Source organism: Aethalodelphis obliquidens, unplaced genomic scaffold (genome assembly GCF_003676395.1).
Source record: "Aethalodelphis obliquidens isolate GAN/ISIS:26980383/991018 unplaced genomic scaffold, ASM367639v1 scaffold6, whole genome shotgun sequence".
Lineage (NCBI taxonomy): Eukaryota > Metazoa > Chordata > Mammalia > Artiodactyla > Delphinidae > Aethalodelphis > Aethalodelphis obliquidens.
Genome location: NW_020837950.1, coordinates 74,267,708 through 74,291,098, shown reverse-complemented (window position 1 = coordinate 74,291,098; position 23,391 = coordinate 74,267,708). Strand labels below are relative to the sequence as shown.

The following is a 23,391-nucleotide window of genomic DNA, read 5'->3' as shown; positions in this document are numbered from 1 at the left end:
CAAATAAGCAGACGTGACTCGCTCCCTCCCCTCAGTCCTGCTCCTCTTTCCTGAATCTGTGATCAGTGTCGTCTTGGCTCTGCGGCACCGCAGAGTGGCTCCAGATATTCAAGTGTTGGGGAGGTTTTCTTGTCTGGGAAGCAAGGGAAGGGCTTTTTTTTTTAATAAAATGAAAGAGTGGAATGTTAAAATTTCAGAAGAGGTTGGTTTTGTAAGGGAGCTTTTCTTTCCTGATAGTGTCTGTTTTTCTGTTAGCCAGAGGTGCGGGTACCTTACCAGACTGTTATTTTTTCTTAGAGACTCAGAGTTTTATAATAGGCGCTCAAGCAGTTTTTAAATGAAAGGAAGAACAGATGAAGGTCCAGGCTGATTAAAACCATTTCAGCAGGTGGTGTAAATCTGCAGGAAAGGACACCAGAAGGTGTTACTACCCTGAGAAGTCTCGCTCCCACCTCCTTCCTCATCTACCGGCTGCAGCGCCTGCTCACCCCCAGCCCCTAGTCCCAATACGTAACCAGTTTTACCTATTTAAAACTAGGTCCTTCCAGTGTTTATTTATGCAAATACAACTATTCTTCGCCTTTTCATGAAAAAGGCTTATACTAATGCACACTCTGTTCTCTTCCCTGCCCAGCAGTGTGTCCTGACCAGCTTCACCTGTACAGAGCGCACTTCCTCTTGCTCCGCTGCTGGTCTCTTTGTATTCCATCGTGTGGACGTGTCATAGTTCCGTTTTGTTTTTCTTTTTAGTCCCTGCTGACGGACACTTGTGTTTGCTTCCGTTTGTTTCCCCATCATAAACTATTCAGTGAGTAACCTTACATATCTGACATTTTATACGTAGGCAGTTCTGTCCCTAGGAGCGGTCACCAGGAGTGGCTTTACCGGGTCAGCGTGATGCCTTCCCCTCCCCCTGGAAGAGTTTTGAGCTCTTGCCAGTCTGGTAGATGAGAAGTGGTAACCCTGTGAGGTTTCAGTTTTCATTCCATTTTTTATGGGCAAAGTTGAGCTCATTCTGTCATATATTGAGGGGCCGTTTGGGTTGCATTTCCTTCTCTGTCTTGTTTTTGAGTTTAATAATTCTTTGTGGGGACTTCCCTGGTGGTCCATTGGCTAAGACTCCACACTCCCGATGCAGGGGGCCCGGGTTCGATCCCTGGTCAGGGAACTAGATCCTGCATGCCTCAACGAAGTGTCCACACACTGCAACTAAAGATCCCGCATACTGAAACGAAGATCCTGCGTGCCACAACTAAGACCCAGCACCTCCAAATAAATAAATATTTTTTAAAAAAAGAGTTCTGTATATATTGGTATATATTGGTACAAGTCATTTATCAAGTATGTGACCTACAAATATTTTCTTTTGGTCTGTGGTATGTCTTAGTATTTTTATGGTGTTTTTTGAAAAGCAGAAGTTATTAATTTTGATGCATTCCAGTTTATAAATTTTTTCTTTTATGAGTCATGCTTTTGAAGTCATATCCAAGAAAATTTTACCTAATACAAAACTCTCGTTTCCTCTATAATATTTATAATTTTAGCTCTTACTTAGGTCTGTGGTCCATTTGACTCAGTTTTGCTTATGGTCTGAGGTTAGGGTCCAAATTCACCTTTTGCATATTTGGGTATCCAGTTGTCCCAGTACCATTTGTGGAAAGGGCCATCCTTTCCCCTGTTGAATTGCATTGGCTATTTATTGCAAATCAGTTGCCTATAAATGTATGGGTTAATGTCTGTACTCAGGATCCTGCTCATTTGATCTCTGTGTCCTTAAGCCCACACTCTGCTTGACTGTTGCTTCACTGTAAGCTTGGAAATCGGGTAGGATCCGCCCTGCAGCTTGGTGGGCCTTTTTCAAAATTGTGTAGCCTTTTCAAAGTCTAAATGCATTCAAAATCTATGTGCATTTCCATATACATTTTATTTTTTGTTTTATTTATTATTATTTATTTATTTTTTTGCCATACTGCATGGCTTTGTGGGATCCTAGTTCCCCGACCAGGGATTGAACCTGGGCCACCACAGTGAAAGCACCGAGTCCTAACCACTGAACCACCAGGGAATTCCCCGTATACATTTTAGGAACAATTTGTTACCTTCTCCAAAAAGACCTGCTTGGATTTTGATAGAGGTTGCATTGAATTCTTGAATATTTGATAGAATTCATCAGCAAACTTCTCTGGGCCTAATCTTTTATTTGTGGGATGATAAGGATCAATTTTGGGAAAATACAGTCTTAACAAAATTGAATCTGTCAGTCAGTGACCATGCTGCTTCCATTTATTTAGGTCATCTTTAATTTCTCTCAGCGGTTTTTAAAAATTTCTAGTCTGTGGTTCTCGAACATGTTTCTTAAGTTTATTCTTAAGTATTAGATGTCTTTTGATTCTATAGTAAAGGTGTTTTCTAATTTCGATTTTCAATTGACTGTTGGTAATATATAGAAATACAATAGATTCTCATATATTGATCTTGAATTCTGCAGCTTTGCTAATAAACTTGTTTTAGAAGGGTTGAAGTTTTGTGGTGTTGTTTTTGGGGTTGGTTTTTTTTTTTTTTTTTTGGTAGATTACTTTGGACTTTATACATGCAAGATCATGTTGTCTGTGAATAAACAGTTTTACTTCTTCCTTTCCAATCTGGATTCTTTTAATTCCCTACTCTTGCCTTATTGAGCTAGCTAGAACCTCCAGTACAGTGTTGAGTAGAAGTGGTGCAAGTAGATGTCTTTGTTTATTCCCAGTCTTAGGGGGAAAGCATTCAGTCTTTGACCAGTAAAGTATGATGCTAGCCGTAGGTTTTTCATAGATGTCCTTTGTCAAGTTGAGGAAATTCTGTTCTACTCCTAGTTTTTTGGGAGTTTTATCATGAACATGCTTTGGGTTTTTCATATGCCTTCTCTGCATCTGTTGAGACCCTGTGGTTTTCATCCTTTATTCTGTTACCGTGGTGTATCTCATCAAGTGATTTTCGTATATTAAACCAACCTTGTGTTCCTGGGATAAATTCCACTTGCTCATGGCATAGTCCCTTTTTCATATGTTGCTTGATTGGTTATTTTGTTAGGGTTTTTGCATCTGTGCTAATAAAAGATACTGGTCTATAGTTGTCCATCCTTATGATGTCTTTGTCTGGCTTTGGTATCAGGGTGATACCTGCCTCATAGAATGAGTTGGGAATTGTTTGTTCTGCATATATTTTCTGAAGGAATTTGTCTAAGATTGAGATTTCTTAAATATTTGATAGAATTCACAAGTGAAATCCCATGAGCCTGGTCTCTTTTTGTGGGAAATTTTGTAATTACTAATTCAAATTTTGTTTACTTACTACAGGTCTATTCAGATTTTCTGTTTCTTCTTGGGATGAGTTTAATAATTTGTGTCTTTTTAGGAATTTATCCATTTCATCTAAATTGTCTAATTTGATATCATATGGTTGTTTATTATACTCTCTTTTAATTCTGTAGAGTCTGTAGTGATGTTAATTCCTGATTTGGGTAATTTTGGTTACTCCTTTTTAACCCCCTCAGTCAGTCTGGCTATAGGTTTGTCCATTTTTGTAAATAACCAGTTTTTGGTTTTGTTACTTTTCTCTGTTTGTCTCTTTTCTCTTTCATTGATTTCTGTTCTGATCTCCATTGTTTCTTTCTATATTCTTTGGGTTTGGTTTGTTCTGTTTCTAGCTTGTTGAATCTAAAGCTTAGATTACTGATTTTAGAGCTTCCAAATTTATTGAGACTTGTTTTATGGCCTAACATGTGGTCTGTCCTAGAGGTGCACTTGTATTCTGCCCCTATTAGGTGGAGCGGCCTGTAAATGAAAGTTGGGTCAAGTTGATTGATAGCGTTAGTCAAGTCTTCTATATCCTTCCTGATTTTCTATCTAGTTCTGAAAATTTTTGAGAGAGACATATTGAAGTCTTCAAGTATGCCTTTTAGGTTGTCTATTCCTTTTTCAAATCTGCCAGTTTTTGTTTCGTGCATTTTGGGGCAGTGTTGTTGAATGTGTATCCACGTAATTATTGTTCTATCTCCCTAACATATTGGCCCTTTTGTCATTATGAACTGTTTCCCTGCTAATACTTCTTATCTTAGACTATTTTGTCTAATATTAATACTCCACCTGTCTTCGGAGTACTGTTACATTATATATTTTTTCAGCTCTTAATTTCAGCTTCTTTGTGTCTTTGAGTCTAAAATTTGCCTTCCAGTCTTTTAGTTTGGTCTCATATTTTTATCCTGTCCATCAGTCCTTGCCTTTTGTTTGAAATGAGTCATTTACATTTAATGTAATTATTGACAATATTTACATTTGCCATTTTGCTGGTTATTTCTGTAGGTCTCATGTTTTTTGTACCTCTGTCCCTCCTTTACTTCCTTTTTTCATATCAAAGAAAATTTTAGTGTACCATTTTAATTCTGCTATTTATTCTTGAGTTACGTTTTTTTGTTTGTTTGTTTTAAAGTTTAATTTTTTAAGGAGTGTGGGGAGTTGGGAACAGGAAGAGCCCTGGGCAAGAAGGCTAGACCCCTTCTGTTCTCACCTGAAAGTTCTAGCAGATTTGCATGAAGAAACGCTTCTCAATTTGTTATTTTCCTTTGGTTGATTTCCAGAGCCTCAAAACGATTGCCTTTGACAATTGTGTTCAGTTTTACACTTGTTTTGAGGGAGAAGAGTCACCGACTGCTTCATTCCACCTTAGCCGGAAGTCCCATCTCTGGTGCATTTTGAAGAATCTCTGTGTAACCGTCCGTTAAGCAGTGTGAGCCCGGCGGAGCATGGCACTCACTGGTGGTCTTGTTGTCCTTGGTCCCAGCTCCCTCTCTCCGCTCTGCCGTCTTGCCAGTCCCCTTGCCCCTGCTCAGACAGGCGCGGGATGCAGATGGATGTGGCTGCTGCCTCAGCAGACACCCAGCTGGGGGGAGGTGCGCACCCCCTTCTCTTTTCAGGTCTCTTCAGTCCCAGTCCTGGGGGCCCTCGTTTACCTCACAAGGAGGGACCCGTCAACCTGGGGTGTCAGGACGGGCCCTGCTGCCTTTGTATCTGCCGTGTGACTGGCTCTAATTCAGTCCATACAATTCTTTGTTTCCCTAAATACTCATTTACTAAATACTTCTTTTTTCTTTCCCTTTAGGCAGAGCAAGCTCCAAACACTTGTGAATGTCACGTCTGTAAACAAGAGGCGTCTGGATTGACGCCGTCGGCAGTGACCGCTGGAGCCCTTCCTCCTGGCCACCAGTTCCTGAGCCCCGAGAAGCCCACACACCCCGCTCTGCATCTTTACCCCCACATCCATGGACATGTGCCCTTGCACGCCGTCCCACACCTGCCTCGCCCTCTCATCCACCCCACCTTGTACACAGCGCCCCCCTTCACACACAGTAAGGTAAGTCAGGGCAGAAAGGGCTGGAAAGCTCACCCGTCACTCAGACCTTGAGGGGTACATGTTGAAACAAACGGAAACCCATAAGTTGGCAGCTTGTGTAGGACAGCATCCGCGCTTGATTGGAGGGTCTGTAAATGTTTCCTTCTACCGTAATACCTTAAACTCAGAATTTTCAACCTTTACACTTGTAAAAACAATCATGAAAGTCATGGTTTATTCCTCCAGAATTAACTAGTACGTGAAGAGTTTTTCAGATGGTGCCGGGGTGACGGGTTGTGCTCGGGGACCTTCCACACAGGGCTTCTCCCCACCCAGAGAGCAGGTCAGTTCTCTACCCGCAGCTTTTGGAGGCCTGGCTCTTTTTCTCAGTGTGGTGGGTAAAATAATTTGAATGTGACATGAGTCCTCTAACACTGGCTGGGCTCTACAGGGTCTAAAATGAGTGTCCTCTAAGCACGAGACTGAGGACTTTTATGTAGAAAGGAACAAGCTTGAAGGCGGGACCCTGGGTGCCATGCGGTGCGAGCCCGTGTGCCGGGCAGGTGATGAGTGGGAGGGGCTGGGGGCAGACCGGGAGGCCTGGCCAGGAGAGTAGTGAGGGGCTGGGAAAGTGTGATTTGCGTGCATTTCTTCTCCGAGAACCTCAGGTTTATGTTCAGTATCTTAGACTTTGCAGTGAGATTTTCAGGTTAGTTTCGTTCTTTGTGCCTCTCTAGCTATTTTGAACTTACCTTTATTGACTCTTATCACGAATTTTTATTTTTTGGTCACTTACTCTGCCTCGTGTTATTAGTTCTAGTCAGTCAAAAGTAGAATTTTCCCCAAGCTTTACTGATAACGTTACTTAAAGCAGTGATTCTCCACTGGGAGAGAAAGGGAGGACGTGGCCTGAAAGGGGCTTTCTCAAGAAGGCCACACGTTGCCATAGCTGGGGAGGGGCACAGGCGAGAGATTATAACCACTGGTTTATAACAGAGTGTAATCAGCTTGTCATGTTCTCTTATGATAGGTGCTTGGTGACCACTCACATTTATGCTTAAATTTTATTAGATTGAATTGCTCAATTTGAACACTTAATGATACCTTTGTTAATCGGGTGATTTTAAGTAGCATTATTCAGGTATGTATTCAAGGCCAGGCTATTTTCATGGTCTCCCTGATCCACAGCCCTTGCCCTCTGGGTGAACGTATGAGTTCGGGAAGCTGTTGGCTCCCTGTTCTTACCTGAATAGAGCTCCAGTTTCTAGTCCCTAGGGAACCACCCAGAGAAAAGAGTATAGAATGGTCTCTCATACTTTCTTGCTGGTGGAAGCTGTTCAAGAATTAGTTCTTAAAAATCTTCAAGTAAAGTAGTGAAATTGAGGTTATTGGGACCTCTAGTTAAAACTGATTTCCGCCCCGCCCCGAATTTTGGCCTTTTCTCAGGACGTTGTAAGTAGTCTATAGAAGGTAAAGGGGAAGGAGAACATTTCGGGGGAGCATCATCTGTATCGAGATCTATTTATTTGATACCCATTAAACTGTAATCCAGTAGATAGATGTGAAAGATTCGTGGCTGGAAAGGCAAATATGGAGGACAAGCTGTTAAGCTGTATTTCAGCCAGTTTAGTGTTAATGTCAAGATTATTCAAACACATTTAAAATACACTAGTTGGATGCCATTTTTATTTGGAAAACTGAGATGCATTTGACAGAATACTTCATTTGTACCTGGTATAAAAACGTTTGCTTTGGGCTTCCCTGGTGGCGCAGTGGTTGAGAGTCCACCTGCCGATGCAGGGGACGCGGGTTCGTGCCCCGGTCCGGGAAGATCCCACATGCCGCGGAGTGGCTGCGCCCGTGAGCCATGGCCGCTGAGCCTGCGTGTCCGGAGCCTGAGCTCCGCAACGGGAGAGGCCACAACAGTGAAAGGCCCACGTACCGCAAAAAAGAAAAAAAAAAAAATGTTTGCTTTTCTAAACAATCTTACGTTGTCACTTAACCAGGTTTTGCAAAGTTGGTTTGTGTTATTGGAGTTCGTTTGACTAACCTGAGTACTGTGGCTGCGTCTATACCTAAATGCGTCGTGTGTCCCCAGCCCCGTAGGAGATGGTAGAGAAGAAATGCGCTGTATTAGAAGGACACAGACTCCTCCTCAGCTCCGTCAGAGCAGGTTTCTCAGAGAGGCCAGCACGGTTCAGCGCGATGGTCCACGCACAGTTGGGAGGAGGGAGGTGTTGCTGAGTGTGGCGGGCACCGTCCCCATTGAGGCTCTTCTGACCTGCTGGTGTTTCTGTGTTGTCAGGGCCTTTAGAAATTTCTGGTCTGGTGAGATGACAGCTGTCGCCTTGAAGACTTTATGTCACTGTAGTTGTAATTCTTTTAATTCATACTTTTGCCATCGTGGGCAAATATATTTAAGACCTAAAATGCTTGGAATGAGCAGTGTTAAAATTTTATTTTCCTGAAATTAGAAAAACTTGAAGACTATTTCTGTTTTCAGATGTCTTCATACCAATGATACATTTCATTTGTGTGTTCACATGTGTTATTTGAAAGTTAAAAGTAGTTGCAGGAGGTAAATATAGTGATGAAATACTAGAGAAGAAATTAAAATTGTAAGTGATAGGGAATTTAATTTCCAAATATTTGGGAATTCTCTAGCTATCTTTCTGTTACTGATTTCTACTTTAATTACATTCTGGTCTGAGAGCAGACACTGTACTTCTGTTCTTACAAATTTGTTAGTGCGCTTTGTGGCCCAGAATGTGGTCTCCTTGGTGAATGCTCCATGTTCCTTCAGAGGAACGTGTAATCTGCTGGTTTTGGATGAAGTAGCAGTTGATTGATGGTGCTGTTGAGCTCGGGTGTGTCCTTACTGATCCCTCCCTGCTGGATCTCCCCATTTCTGATGGGGGAAGGTTGAGGTCTGCAGCTGTAATAGTGGATCCACCTGTTTCTCCTGGCAGCTCTGTCGGGCTTTGCCTCGTGTAGTTTGATGCTCTTCTGTTAGGTGCTCACATGTTTAGGATTGTTACGTGTTCATGCAGAGCTGACCCCTTATTATTAAGTAATGGCCCTCTTTATCCCAGATAACTTTCCTCGCTCTGCAGTCGGCTCCGTCTGCAGTTAGTGTAGCTCCACCAGCTTTCTTTTTTTTTTTTTTTAACATCTTTATTGGGGTATAATTGCTTTACAATGGTGTGTTAGTTTCTGCTTTATAACAAAGTGAATCAGTTATACATATGTTCCCATATCTCTTCCCTCTTGCGTCTCCCTCCCTCCCACCCTCCCTACCCCACCCCTCCAGGCGGTCACAAAGCACCAAGCTGATCTCCCTGTGCTATGCGACTGCTTCCCACTAGCTATCTACCTTACGTTTGTTAGTGTGTATATGTCCATGACTCTCTCTCGCCCTGTCACAGCTCACCCTTCCCCCTCCCCATATCCTCAAGTCCGTTCTCCAGTAGGTCTGTGTCTTTATTCCTGTCTTACGTTCTTCATGACATTTTTTTCTTAAATTCCATATATATGTGTTAGCATACGGTATTTGTCTTTTTCTTTCTGACTTACTTCACTCTGTATGACAGACTCTAGGTCTATCCACCTCATTACAAATAGCTCAACTTCGTTTCTTTTTATGGCTGAGTAATATTCCATTGTATATATGTGCCACATCTTCTTTATCCATTCATCCGATGATGGGCACTTAGGTTGTTTCCATCACCGGGCTATTGTAAATAGAGCTGCAATGAACATTTTGGTACATGACTCTTTTTGAATTTTGGTTTTCTCAGGGTATATGCCCAGTAGTGGGATTGCTGGGTCATATGGTAGTTCTATTTGTAGTTTTTTAAGGAACCTCCATACTGTTCTCCATAGTGGCTGAACCAATTCACATTCCCACCAGCAGTGCAAGAGGATTCCCTTCTCTCCACACCCTCTCCAGCATTTATTGTTTCTAGAGTGTTTGATGATGGCCATTCCACCATCTTTCGATTAGTGTTCCATGGTGTATCTCTCCCCACCCACCACTTACAGTAGCTTTCTTGTAGACAGGTATCCTTGGATCTTGGGGTTTTTGGGAGGGGGGAAGGTTCTTGTTGTTTAATATACTCTGATAATCTCTGTATTTTCATTGGTGTATTTAGACCATTCACTTTTAAAGTGATTCTTTTACGTGTTTGGATTAATAACAACCATGTTTGTAACTGTTTTCTATTTGTTATCAGAGGCTTCTTTTTCTGCCTTCTCCACTTTTTTTTTTTTTTTTTTTTTTTTTTTCTGGCGGTACGCGGGCCTCTCACTGCTGTGGCCTCTCCCGTTGCGGAGCACAGGCTCTGGACGCGCAGGCTCAGCGGCCATGGCTCACGGGCCCAGCCGCTCCGCGGCATGTGGGATCTTCCCGGACCGGGGCACGAACCCGTGTCCCCTGCATCGGCAGGCGGACTCTCAACCACTGCGCCACCAGGGAAGCCCTGCCTTCTCCACTTGTAATTGAGCATTTTCTGATTCCATTTTATCTCTTCTCTTAGATATTAATTATGCCTTTCTTTCAACTTTAGCAGTTGTATTAGAACATACGTTTTAACTCATCTAAGTCCCTGTTCAGAGACCACCATTGTGCTTTCTGTGTAGCATAGGTACTTGTTAACAGATGATTCCCAATTCCTCCCTCCCATCCCTTGTGACATTGCTGTCATTATTTTCATTTATCCATATATTAACCACCTAGTACACTGTTATTATTACTTCAAACAAAGTTATTTTTTAGATCAATTAATAATAAGAAAAATAAGAGATTTTATTTTACTTGTATTTATTCCTTCTCCATTGCTCTCCCTTTCTTTATGTAGATCCAAATTTCTGAGCTATATTATTTTCCTTCTGCCTGAAGAGAATCTTTTAACATTTCTCGCAGGGCAGGTCTGCTGGAGGTGAGTTCCCTCAGTTTTTGTTTGTCTGAGGAAGTCATTATTTCTCCTTCACTTTTGAAGGATAATTTCGCTGGATACAGAATTTTAGGTTGGTGGGTTTTTTTCTTCTTTGAACACTTAAAACACAGTTAACTCCACGCTTCTTGCTTGCATGGTTTTAAATGAGATGTCCTCTGTGATTGTGTTCCTCGTTCTGTAGGTACAGGGGTTTCTCCCCCCGCCCAACCCCACCCCCTTAGGCTGCTTTCAAGCTTTTCTCGTTGTCTTTGGTTTTCTGCAGCTTGAATGTGATATGCCCTGGTGTGGGTTTTGCAGGCACCTGTTCTGTGTGGTGTCCTCCGCGCTTCCTGGGTCTGTGGTTTGGTGCCTGTTGTGAGTTTGGGACGTGCTTGGCTGTTCGTCCTTCGGATGTCCCTCCTGCCTGTCCCGCCTCCTTCCAGACTCCAGGCACCACACTGAAATGGCTGCTGAAATTGCGCCACAGCTCCTGGACATTTTGTTCTACTTTTTTGGTCATTGTTGGTGGTGGTTTTTTTGGGGGTTCTGTTTGTTCGTTTAAATTCTTGTTTCTCTTTGCATTTCAGTTTGAGAAGTTTCTCCTGACCTATCTTGAAGCTCATTGATTCTTTTCTTGGCTGTGTCCAGTCTACCAATTCTTAGTTTCTCTTACAGTGTTTTTTATTTCTGGCATTTCTTTTTGATTCTTTCTTAGAATCTCTCTGCCCACATTACCCATTTGTTCGTGCATGTTGTGTACCTTTCCCGTCAGAGCCCTCAGCGTGTGAGTAATTTTAAATCCCCCGTCTGATGATTCTCAGCCATTTTATCTTGTTTGTATTCCCTCTTAACCGCTCTGCTGTCTCTCCGTGCACCTCTGGTTAGACCTTCTCATCCTGCACGTCACACCTGATGGTCTCTCTGTACCTGAAATGCGTCTCTCAGTCTGTTCTGGGAACTTCTTTTGGATCAGTCTTCCAGTTAAGTGGTTCTCTATAATTGGGTCTAACGTGCCCCTTAAGTTTGAGTTTTTAATCCCACCTGTAATTCTTATTTCTAAGCTTTAATTTATTTATTTTTCAAATGTGTTAGAAACTTTTTATATTCTCTTGTTCCTTGATCACTTTTTCTTTCATCTTTCCTCTCTTTAAGCATTTTACACACAGTTATTCTGTGTTTGAATGAAACCTTGAGGACCTAAATCTGTTTTTATCATGAAATCATGTTTTGTTGAGCAGGTGCTGAATAGGGGACGCTTCCTCAAGAGAGGGTTCGCATTTGCTGGTGCAAAGGTGCCAGCAGGGAGCTGACCCTCTGGGACCCTCCAGCTCCCCTTGTCTCCAGCTCTCCTTCCTCCCTTGGGACCACAGACCCATCCCCTCCTCACGGTGACGATGGCGCACACGTCCCCAGGGCAGCCATCCCTTCCCGCACCTCCACTGGGTCCTGTTTTTCTTGCCATGTTCTTGTCAGTTCTTTGTGGACCGTTTCCCTTGCTTTCTCCGCAGCTCAGCCCTTTGTTACAAAAGTGCTTGGTGCCAGTTATCTGGGACGTCAAGCGAAGTGTCCCCCCTCACTGGACCACGCCCGCCTGGGAGGGAGAACTTGCGGCCTTGGAGACGAGCGCATGGGCCACACCTCCTGCTCCCCAGCAGAGCAGGCTCCCCTGCTGCGCGTGGCCCAGGAGCGGTGCTCGAGGCTTCCAGCTTTAAGTCCTGTGTCTTTTCCATCTGGAGAATGTGTTGTGAAGCAGTTGCCCCATTAGGGAGGGCCTGGAGCTGAAGGTGGACACATGTCTTGAAGTCTCCACGGGAGCATAAGGGTTATTTGGAAATGGTCAGTGAGTTCAGTGCATTGAGTGGAGCCTGGTGACGTGACTCCCACGTGGCTGTGGGCCTGTGAACCTGTCACCTCCTCACCGGGTTACTTGTGTACAACCACTGCAGAAGTATCTCATAAAGTTAAACGTGGTACAAGTGTAAGATCAATTGGAATTCGACGGAGAAAAATGCTGTGTGGAAAATAGGGACATAAATAGATTGCCATCTGGGGGTCATGTTGTGACCTGTGATCTGCGTTTTATTTCAGAGGCAGAGTTCAGTTCTTCTGACGCTAAGAAACAGCGAAACAGAGGTGGGGCTCTTGCCTCTTCTCCTCTGGCAGGAGTACTGAAGAGCCTCTGAGAAGAAGTGCAGAGTAGAGGGGTCGTCACTCTCTTGTTCGCTGGGATATAAGTGGACCCTTTTGTTTGCACGCTGGGCGTCAGCGGCCTCTCCCGCCCGTGCTCAGTGGCTCAGCCTTGTGCTCTCTCGGCTCCGTGCTCATGGCATCTGGGATGACATCTGGGTGTGAGACGGGCTGGGTCTTAGGTTCCTGCATAAACGCAGAGGCATGCGTGGTGAGGGCATCAGTTAGTGTGTGTGTCGGAGCTTCCACTGAAAGCAAAATTTTGCTTTCCCGTGAGTCAGTTTTGTCTCAAAGAGGAGAACAATTGAGAACTTCTGTTAATTGAAGCCATGTGGATTTGTGTAAAGATTGAAAGCAGTGTTCCAACTTAATAGCGTTAGCCACATGTTGAGAGGCTGATTTGGTGCTTAAGTCGTTAGTGTTTTTTATGGAGGCGTGGCCCCAGAATGGTCTGGGTGACAGGTGCCTGTTCTTTCCCTGAAGGAAACCCGTAGCTATGGAAGTTAGTAGGCGTCTTGTGCAGAAGCATTCGTACAAATACAGCTTGCTTGTTACAGACCCCTGCTCCCTTTGCTCTCTACAGCTGGGCCTCCTGTTTTGAGTAGACAGGCTTCTGAAGAAGTGTGTGAGTCAGATGTATAGAATCGCTGACTTATGTCTCCAGCATAACAGTTCCATGGCTACATCCCCTTATTCCGCCAAGTTAAATTCTGCCCATTTATTGAACATCCGGTATGTGCCAGGCCCTGTGCTACATGCTAGAAAAATAAAACTGGTTAGTCCTTGTGCTTGTTCTCAGAGACCTCGCGGTCTAAAGAGAAGACAAAAACACAGTCAGTCAAATTTGAAAACTCAAAATACTATGACGTACCTTAATAGGAATTGTAGATGCGGAGTAGGAAAGTAACACTGAAGGAGAACTCCCCGAGCCTGTGGGGTGGGTTTGCAGAGAGGTCATGTTCGGGTATCCAGAGTGCTGAAGGGTGAGCAAAGGCTCTCTGGAAAGACGCAGGCGGCGGCTCCCGGCAGTCAGCCAGGCCTTCTCCGGGAGGAAGGAGCCAGCAACGCTTGGCCGTGCCCAGAGGGTCTCCGAAGTTCTTGAGTAGCTTCCGAGCCCTCAACGTGCTTCTGCTGTTCCGAGCTGCTTCTCAGAGCTGACGTGGTGAGCAAGCGGCTGCTTCCCACCTGTCAGGTATGTCTGCCCTTAGCAGAAGGTCTTCAAGACTAAGAAACCTTCTTCCATTTGATCGTTAGTTTTCATCCGTCCCTTCTCAGCAAAGCAGCTCTTAGTTTGTCACTTCTTTGTGGAAACTGACATCTGCTGAAATACAGGTTTCTTGTCCTCGCCCTTTGCCCCTGGGGCTGCTCCGCCAGAACAGCTGGTCCAGGCTTCTGCTTTGGTCCTGGGCGTCCAGTCTAGCCCTGTTTCTTCCCACTTTCAAATCCTGAATCCGCTCCAGCCTCACCCTCCACCTTCGTCTCTCTGAGCCCGTTCAGCAGGTGCGCTAAGCTGCTCAGCGGCCCGAGCTGAGGGAGGGAAGCGGGGGCGGGGGTGGGGTGGGGGCCTGGCTCGTGTCTAGGGAGACCCACCTTAGCACTTGGGAAATGCCTCCTTTGGGCCCGGCCATATGCTAAACCCTTGACATGCACTGTCTGGTTTAATTCTTACCGCGTCCCCTGGAGGTAGGTATTTCCAAATTACAGATGAGAAAACTAAAGCACAAAAAGATTGAGTAATTTGCCTGAGGTCACACAGCTAGTAAAGGGCGGGCTGGCCCTGAACCCCTCAGACTGGGCAGCCTGGAAGTCCAGCTCCGTCACTGGCCACGCCTCCCAGGGGTGGAGCCAGAGGCAGCAGCTCTGACCTGAGCACAGTCTCAGCTCAGACGTGGCCGGCCTGGAGCTCCCAAACCCTCCCCTTCCTCCCCACCTGCCCCGCCAGCGCTCCAGCCCTCCCCGGCCCCTTACTAACTGCTCTCTGCGTCATCCTTGCCCCTCTGGCTCCTTCACCAGGTTGCCACAGATCCATGTTTCTAATCAGCTGACCAGACCGTCTCACCCTGCTGCGTAGAAACCTCTGTGGCTTCCCAGCCCCTTCAGGATGGAAGTCACACGGGGTTGTCTCTGCTGTGGCCCCTGCAGCCCGTCAGGTGGTGGCACACTTGTCCCTGGACATTGGCCATCCCCGTGCTCTGACCCTTCCCTTCGACCCTCTGCCCAGCCAGGCCCTCAGGGTTCTGCCAGACCATCACCGCCCTGGGAATCATCCCCAAACCCTCCCACTTGAGCTCACAGCACTCACTGCTCATTCCTGTGTCCTCAGGGACGCTCCCAGCACAGACCTGTAGCTCGTCTGGGTGGGCCTGGGCACACACCTGCAGAGGGAAGGCCGTGTGCTGCATCAGCGAGATGCTGGGGGCGGCAGGGCCAGGATCCAGGCGGCCCCATCCCCTTGCAGTTTATGTAACTCGAGGCAAGGCAGACGTTAAACCAATAGGTTAAAGATAAGTCTTGAATTATGACTGTGGTAAGTGCTGAGAGGGAAAACTGATGGACTTCAGTGTGTTTGATGGGAAGGCCCCCCGTGGTCTGGGTGCTGGGTGGTGAGAGCAAAGGCAGTGATGACTTCTCCAAGGACGTGACATCTAGGCTGTGGCCAGTAGGATAAATGCAAGTCAGCAAGGTCTGAGCTGAGATTAGGACCTCCTAGAAAGTGGACACAGTGTGGGCCAAGTTGTGGGTCAAGAAGTAGCTTGGAGTTTGAGGACCAAGGAAAGACCCGTGTGTCCAGGGGCTTCGTGATCAGGAAGGACGGGGGCGGCCGGCCACGTTCAGGACTTTGGGTTTTACGTCAGAGCAGTGGGAGACCAGTGGCACAGCCGGAGTGTGGGAGTGACGCCCTCCTACTCACATTCCATGAGCCCACTCTGGCTGCGGTGGGGAAGACTGTTGCGGGTATGGGGGGCGGGGGCAGGGGGACCAAGGGGAGGGACGGCCCAGGACGTGTGCAGGGAGCAGCTGACGGCCAGTCACCCCATAAATGTGTGGACCCAGCGCCCTCCCTTGGCACCTTCAGACAAGGGTCTTCCCCTCCCCGCCCCGGGGAGGGTGGTTTAGAGCTCAATGTAGAATCCATCTTTTCTTCACACTTACACTGCACTTTGTCCAAGTGTGAGGGAACAGCGTAAGAGCTGACCATTTTTATGAGTGATTCCAAAGTTGACTTTGCGGCCAGCAGGGGCTACTCTTCCTTGCGGTGCACGGTGATTTTTAAAATGTCAGATGAGAATAAGCCACAGGAACAGATCTCATGCAAATGGGCCTCATTTAAAATGAGACTAGGGGGCTTCCCTGGTGGTACAGTGGTTGGGAATCCGCCTACCAATGCAGGGGACACGGGTTCCATCCCTGGCCCGGGAAGATCCCACATGCTGCGGAGCAACTAAGCCCGTGCGCCACAACTACTGAGCCCACTCTAGAGCCCACGAGCCACAACTACTGAGCACACACGCCTAGAGCCCGTGCTCTGCAACAAGAGAAGCCACTGCGATGAGAAGCCCGTGCACTGCAACGAAGAGTAACCCCTGCTCGCCGCAACTAGAGAAAGCCCGCGCGCAGCAAGGAAAACCCAAGACAGCCAAAAATAAAAACAAATAAATAAATTTATTTAAAAAAATAAAATAACATGTGACTAGGGAGGAATGTGAGAAGTCACCGAGTTGTCTGAAGTTTGTCTGATACATTCCTTGAGCATCAGTTGCTTTTAAAATCTACATCTGGTTCAGATTTGCCCCGTCACGCACAGCCTCATAAATACTCAAGCCTCTGCAAGACGCGCTCCCGGGACACCTGCTCACGGCAGGCGCGTCCCACAGGGTTTCAGTAATGACTTGTCTGTTTGTAGTTTAACTACTTAGGTAAATAGAATATTAATTTTGATATATGATTAGAACATTTTTTTTTGTAGGCTTTACCGCCAGCACCTGTTCAGAATCACACAAATAAACATCAGGTATTCAATGCATCTCTTCAAGACCATATTTATCCGAGCTGTTTTGGGAATACTCCAGAGTGGAATAGTTCTAAATTTATAAGTCTTTGGGGATCAGAAGTGATGAATGATAAGAACTGGAATCCTGGCACTTTCTTGCCAGATACAATTTCTGGTAAGGAACTCATTAAAACTTTCTTAAAGTTTAAAATGATCTGTGCTGAGTGGATTGCCCTCTCTGTTGCTGCAGTTCCCCAGTAGGGGCCCGGGCTGCTGCTTCCCTTCACCTCCACCTCTAGCAGGAGGCCCCTTGGCCCCTTCAGGCTGCTCCAGCCACCCATGTCTGCTGCCAGGAGCGGAGCAAGGCTCTGGGCTTGGCGGCCCGTTGCCGGCACAGGAGCCGGACGGGCCTCGGACACTGGGTCTTTCCCGCCCCAGGGCTGCTGAGCGTCTTGGCTCCAGGGTGCAGTGTTGGGCCTTTGGTTCTTGAGCATTGGTGACCAGCAGACCTCGACCCGGTGCAGCAGGGTGGTGTGGCTTGAATGCTATGACTTACGTTCCTTTTCTCTCTTTCTGCACTGACCCTACATGGGACCTGTCCCCTCTAACAAGCACCTTCCTCCTTGCGGCCTCAACTGCTGAGGTGCAGCTGTTTCTTCAGTGGCAGGGCAGGGCATGCCTGAAGAGGGGTTGGTACCTCTGCCTCATCTCTGTCTTCACGTGGTCAGAGCCCCTGGTGGTCCCACACCCCCGCCCCTGCATGTGCTCAGAACAGCAAGCTAGACTTGACATCTGGTCTGTGCTTAGAAAGGGTTTCTAACTGTGTGACCTTGGGCAAGTTGCTTAGCCTCTCTGAGCCTCAGTTTCTTCATCTTCAGGATAGGAATGATAGTACTAAGCTCAGAAAGTATTTTAAGACATTAAATAACTTTTGGAAAGCACCTAGCACAGGAATTGGCACATAGTAGGTGCTCAATAAATTTTTCTTCTGAGATGAAAACTAGTTGACTAGTGTCATCCCATTGGAATCCTAACTTCAGTAGCAGCCCCAGTGTTAATAGTTTATTCAGCAGATGTCCTTTAGGTTTTAGCTAAATGCTCTTTCTTTTAGAAGCCTTAATTTTCCCATTCTTCTCTGAAGGGAATGACATATTAGGGCCAACACTCTCAGAAACAAGACCTGAAGCTCTTCCACCTCCATCTAGCAATGAAACGCCTGCAGTTCCGGATAGCAAAGAGAAAAAAAACGCCGCGAAAAAGAAATGTTTGTACAATTTCCAAGATGCTTTTATGGAAGCAAACAAAGTTGTGATGGCCACGTCGTCAGCCACCTCCTCCGTGTCCTGCACGGCCACCACGGTGCAGTCGAGCAACAGCCAGTTCAGAGTGTCGTCCAAGAGACCGCCCTCCCTCGGTAAGGCTCACCAGCCCGCAGGAGCCCTCGGGGTGGGCGCTGCGTATTCGCTCCTTCTTCCTCAGCAGCTCTGTAATTCCCTTTCACTCGGCCTGGCCAGGGATGTCAGTGTAATTAACACCTAAGAACGCTCGTGCACAAAGAGCGTGTCCTCCAGGGCTCTGATGAGAACTTCACTGTCACACTGACACCCTCCAGGGCTTTGCCACACTGTGTCCTGCCTTTCCTCTCTGCGCTTCTTGTTCTGTGGTGGAGAGAGGTCTTTGCTTCCTGAACACGTGGAGTAATTTTTAGGCATCTGAAAGTAGAAGCCTCATGGAGAGTCAGCTGATGGGGCTGCTGACCAGCCTGAGATGCAGCCCCTGCTGCCGTGCAGGTCACTGGTGTGGAGGTGGTGTCGCTGTCACACTCTGCCCTGAGCACAGCGAAGAGGGGGCTTGAAAGCAAGGGGGGCAGTCAGAGACCAGGGGCAAATGTCAAAGGGACACGGGAGCCGGATCAGAGAGGCCTCACTAGCCAAAGTTAGGACTGTCTGAGCATCAGAAAGAATGAAGGAACGGATTGTAGCACACAACTAAAGTCGAGAATCCTTCGGGACGCTCAAAAGAGGGAGTCGGGTGGGAAGCTGTCTGGGTGGAAGCTCGCTGCTGACTACGTGTGCAAGACCGGTACAGATAGAAGGCCACTCTGCAGCCAGCCGGTGACAGGGGGCCCGGTAAGCGTCCTCATGGGCGTCAGGACATTGGATCTCAGTTTGGGGAATGCAGTAGTGCCGGTGTCTGGGAGCAGCACCCACAGGTGACTGGCAGATTGCAAAGGGAAGATAAGGTGCCGACTGCCCCCCCCTGCACACCTGATCAGATGTAGCCTCACCGACAGCAGCAAACACGTTAGGTGCTTCCTGTGCAATCAGATGGGAAGATCCAACGTAACCTTTGCAGGATTCATGCGTAGAATATTTTCAGCTAAATCGGACATGAGACTGTAAATCCAGAATTGTGGACAGCTGGCCTCAACTCAAAAAATGTCAGTATTGTGGAAGGAAAAAAAGAAAGTTTAAAAGATGCTGGGTTCGGGGAAAAGCCGCAAAGGACTGTGGGAGAGGCCAGAAGTCTGGATGGGGTTGTACGTGAGATGAGAATGTCACCACGAGGTTAATTGTCTGTAGTTGGCGCTGGTGTCGAGGTTTTACGGCAAAGCGTGCATGTTCTCAGGAGTCCAGGCTGGAACGTTTAGGAGTGAGTGCAGCTTTGCTTCCACATGTTAAGCCACCAATAAAGTGTGTCTGTGTGTGTGTGTGTGTGTGAGAGACAGACAGACAGACAAAGTAAATATAACAAAATAGTAAATACTCGAGTCTAGGTGAAGGGTGTATGGGTATTCTTTGTACTATTCCTTCAAGTTTTCTATAGATTTGAACATTTTCAGACCAAAAGTTGGTTTAAAAAAAAAAAAGTTTTAACTTAGAGAAGCCTGAACATCTGCCTGACCTTGGCCACTGGCAGTGACTCTGGCATCTCTGAACGCAGGTGACGTCTTTCACGGCATCAACAAGGAGGATCACAGGCACGGGGTGCCGGCGGCCCCGAGGAACAGCCCCACAGGTCTGGTGCCGCTTCCTGCCCTCCCTCCCACCGCCCTCTCTCCAGCTTCCGCGCCTCACCTTGCCAGTCTCGCAGCCCCGTCCTTCCCCAAAACGGCCGCCACCTCTCCCGGGTTTGCGGATTCACGCAAGAGCTTCTGTCCTGCTCCCGTGGCCCCCACCACAGACGGCTCCGTCAGCGCGCCTCCCAGCGTCTGCAGGTGAGCCCGGGGCGGGGCGGGTTGCGGGGGGGAGGCCGGCGCGCTTCAGAATGGGTGCTGTGCGACCTAACCCTGCAGGACTGCCGGAGACACTCCGGCGCCCAGGGCCTCGCAGCTCACCAGCGGGGGACGGCAGCGGGGAGGGGCGGGCTCCGGTCTCGGCCGGTTCCGCAGAGCACAGGGCCACTGTGGGTCTGTGCGCAGACCGCCGGCAGCGGCAGGGGGCCCGTGGGTGTTTTGAAGTCGTGTTTGTTACACACTGAGCAAAGAACAATGCAACGGACACTCAACAGCTTTCTTTAAAAAGTCAGTGTTCGTTACCTTTGAACTTGCCGCCACTCCCCCGCCCTGACATCCCCCAGGATGAAATGGTGGTGGGAGGGACAGTGGAGAGGCCGTGTGTGTGCACCTGAGAAGCCCCTCTGGGTGTGCCCGCCGGCCTGCGCCTGTCCTGCCTGCGCGGCCCCTGGGTCGTGCAGGCCCCGCGCCTCGTTGGTGAGGGCAGGCTGGTCGGAAAGAACCACCTCGGCCACCGCTCGCCATGCTCGCACCCCTTGAGGGGCAGGCTGCTTGCTGACGGGCCCTGCGCGGTTTTGCAGCGACCCCGACTGTGAAGGGCATCGCTGCGAGAACGGCGTCTATGACCCGCAGCAGGACGACGGAGACGAGACTGCGGATGAGGACAGCTGCTCCGAGCACAGCTCCAGCACCTCCACCTCCACCAACCAGAAGGAGGGCAAGTACTGTGACTGCTGCTACTGTGAGTTCTTCGGGCATGGCGGGGTAAGTGCCTTGGCCTCTCCTCTGCCGAGGGCCTCCTCGGGGGAGGGGCAGGTGCCGGAGCGCGCACTTAAGTGCGTAAAATTAGTGTTTCGCCATGGGCGTTTGTAAATTGCGTGTTTAAATTAGAATTGTAAAATGTGCAAACTCATTTGCAAGAGTAATGTACCAGGTTGAATTCAGGGTATGGTTACACTGTGTGTAAAGCGGTAGTTGCGAGCATAATTAAAATCGAGATACCGTCTAAAACAGTGGTTCCACTTCTAGGTTGTAGTTGTCATAAAGAAATAATGACACGTAGTTTTGAGTATTTCATCTCTGCATTTTTGCATTTGATTAGATAGGACCTACCAACTCCCCAGGCGTGGGAATTGTTGAGTCCACACAGTGGACGGCCTGTGCGGGCGGATTCCTCTTGCTCGACTGCACAGTGCATTGAGACACATCCGCACTGTGTGGTGTGCCAGGACAGTCATTCCATCCGTACAAGCAGGTGTCAGCCGTGGTGTCTGGGGCTGGGCGGCGGGAAGAGCAGGGCCGGGAGCTGTTCTTTTTCTGCTTTAGTCTCTCCGTGTTTCCTCAGCTCATGCAGGTGTTTTTAGTAGTCAGTGAGAAGGCTTTTCGGCTCTGAAGAGGAAACCTGCGAGGGGATGGAAAAATGCTATAAACACATCTATTGATGCGAGAAGATAGTCACATCCTATTACATAAAAAGTAGATCAGTTACAGCATGTATAATAGTTTCTTTTTAGTTTAAAAATAACCATTTGTGTACGTAGTTGTACATCCTCTGCCAGATGTTTTTGTGAATATGTAAAGCTTGACAGGTCAATGCCAAAATACTACCTTTGGGTAATTGGTGATGAAAGGTTTTCTTTTTCTCGCCATTTGTTTCTTCTATTTAGTTACTTTTCCGGATGAGCATGTGTCACTTGAGCAATAAAAATTTCACTTTTAATGCTATGGTCTGAAATTTGGTATACTCAAAATCATGAAAACTTGCATTTCGTCATGTTTCCGTTGGTCTTAGCCTCCCGCTGCGCCAACAAGTAGAAATTATGCAGAAATGAGGGAAAAGCTTCGTTTACGGCTGACCAAGAGGAAGGAAGAGCAGCCTAAGAAAACGGATCAGCTCTCAGAAAGGGAGAGTGTGGTTGACCATCGCAGGGTGGAGGACCTGCTCCAGTTCATAAACAGCTCGGAGACCAAGCCCGTGAGCAGCACGCGGGCCGCCAAGCGTGCACGGCATAAGCAGAGAAAGGTAAACAGAGGGTCTGCGCCAGGCGGCCTCCGGGGGGGCCTCTGAGGTCGGGGCTGGGCGACAGCCTCCCAGTGTTGCTTCAGGAGCCCCTGACCGCCTGCCAGCCTGAACTGGACGCTGCTTCAAGACCCAGGTTGTATTTTCAGGCCGTGGGGCCCCCTCCTGTGCCAGGGGTTTGTTAAGGGCTCTAAAACAGGCCTCCGGTTCTCGTGCTGGCCAGCGTCGGGGCAGCAGCAGCCCCTCCGCCTCTTGTCTGTCGAAGGAACTTCTTTCCCAGGAAAGCAGGGGAAGCAGCCCTGGCTGTCGAGGGCGGGGCACTGTGGGCTTCTGGAGACTGGGGCTGAAGGAGCGCCTTTGACCCGAGGCTGGTGCAGGGCCCCGAGCGGCCCCACTGGCAGAGGAGGATCAGGGAGTACCGCTCGAAGGAGGGCCTGCACGTGGCAGTGACGTCGAGAGTAAGGAGGCCCCCACACCGTTAGGGCAGGGGCTGCCACAAAGGCAAGTAGCTGCTGAGACTGGCCAGGCTGGCCCAGTGGGGAGCTGCGGCCGGACTGAGCGGGTCTCAACGCGGGAGCGTGGTGCGCAGACTGTGCCGCTAGGCGAGAAATTGTATCCGTTACTTCCTGCGACGCTGAAAGTGATGGGAACAGCATCTCCTCTGGGGTTTCCTCCCCACCCCCGCCAGTTCTTTTGGAGGTTCTTCCCGGTTTCAGCTCCCTGAAGGTGTCAGGCTCCACGAGCCCGCCTCAGCAGGCAGGTGTGGGCTGTGCCCAGAGGGGACTCGTCAGGACCACAGGGCTCTGACTGTAGGATGGGTTGCTTTGGGAGGGCGTGAGGCCCCTGTGAAGGAGGAGACATGCCCACAGTGGACCCAGGGTCGGGCCACTTGTCGTGTGGTGTTGCTTCCAACTTAGTTGCCGTGACTCTTAAGGTAGCTGTGATTGAACTGAGTGGATTCACTGCCGCTGTGTACCCACCCCGGTCCTGAGATAGGTCTGGATTGGCCACAGGTCTAATTAGGGGGCTTGGAGGGGGCGGCCTGCTTCTGCCCCAGACCTGGTGTGGGGAGAAGGTGTGTTCTCCACCCAGGGGTGCTTCAGCACCCGGGGTCCCAGGTGGTCCGAGGCCCTGGAGACTGTCGCCACTGGGCTTCATCGGAAGCCTCTGGACTGGCTCAGGTGCTTTCAGGGCTGCCCCCACCCAGACTCCTATCCTCTGTCCTTGCAGGTGGCCTGGATCCGGACCACGCTGCAGGTGCATCCCGGGTCGCCCTCGGCACCCGCTCTCACCCTTCGTGCTCTCTGCCGAGCACCTGGTTTGCAGGGGGACCCACAAAGCTGCCTTGTCTCTTGTTGAAATGAAGGCAGCACACACCGGGGTTGGATTCGCTGTAGAGTCTGTCCTGAGGCAGGTCAGGCCTGCAGACTGGAGGCCCTGGAGTGCCTGCAGGGGCCACTGCGGGAGACACGGTGGGAGTTTGTCTGTCAGGCGCTGCCTCCAGCAAAGCTTTCCTTTAACAGATGGAGCAGGAATTTTAAATGATCGTTACTTGAATTGGCAAGTTACATTTTTCTGAAACCTGTCATTGAATTTTTAACCTAATTTTATGTTTAAGTTATTTAGCAAAACAAGCAAGTTGTCTCTTAAAAAATAT

At 48.3% G+C, this 23,391-nt stretch overlaps 1 protein-coding gene across 12 annotated transcripts in view; it reads left to right on the top strand.

The window, feature by feature from the left end:
* The window catches only part of FAM193A (family with sequence similarity 193 member A), a 174,610-nt gene that overhangs the window by 128,716 nt on the left and 22,503 nt on the right, over positions 1–23,391 (top strand). For all 12 annotated transcript variants that reach the window (XM_027103899.1, XM_027103894.1, XM_027103897.1 and 9 more), the window contains 6 exons: positions 5,137–5,388; positions 16,456–16,654; positions 17,621–17,893; positions 19,423–19,696; positions 20,296–20,479; positions 21,507–21,737. In XM_027103899.1, the coding sequence (XP_026959700.1) occupies positions 5,137–5,388; positions 16,456–16,654; positions 17,621–17,893; positions 19,423–19,696; positions 20,296–20,479; positions 21,507–21,737 (1,413 nt within the window). The remainder of the gene's footprint in view (positions 1–5,136; positions 5,389–16,455; positions 16,655–17,620; positions 17,894–19,422; positions 19,697–20,295; positions 20,480–21,506; positions 21,738–23,391) is intronic.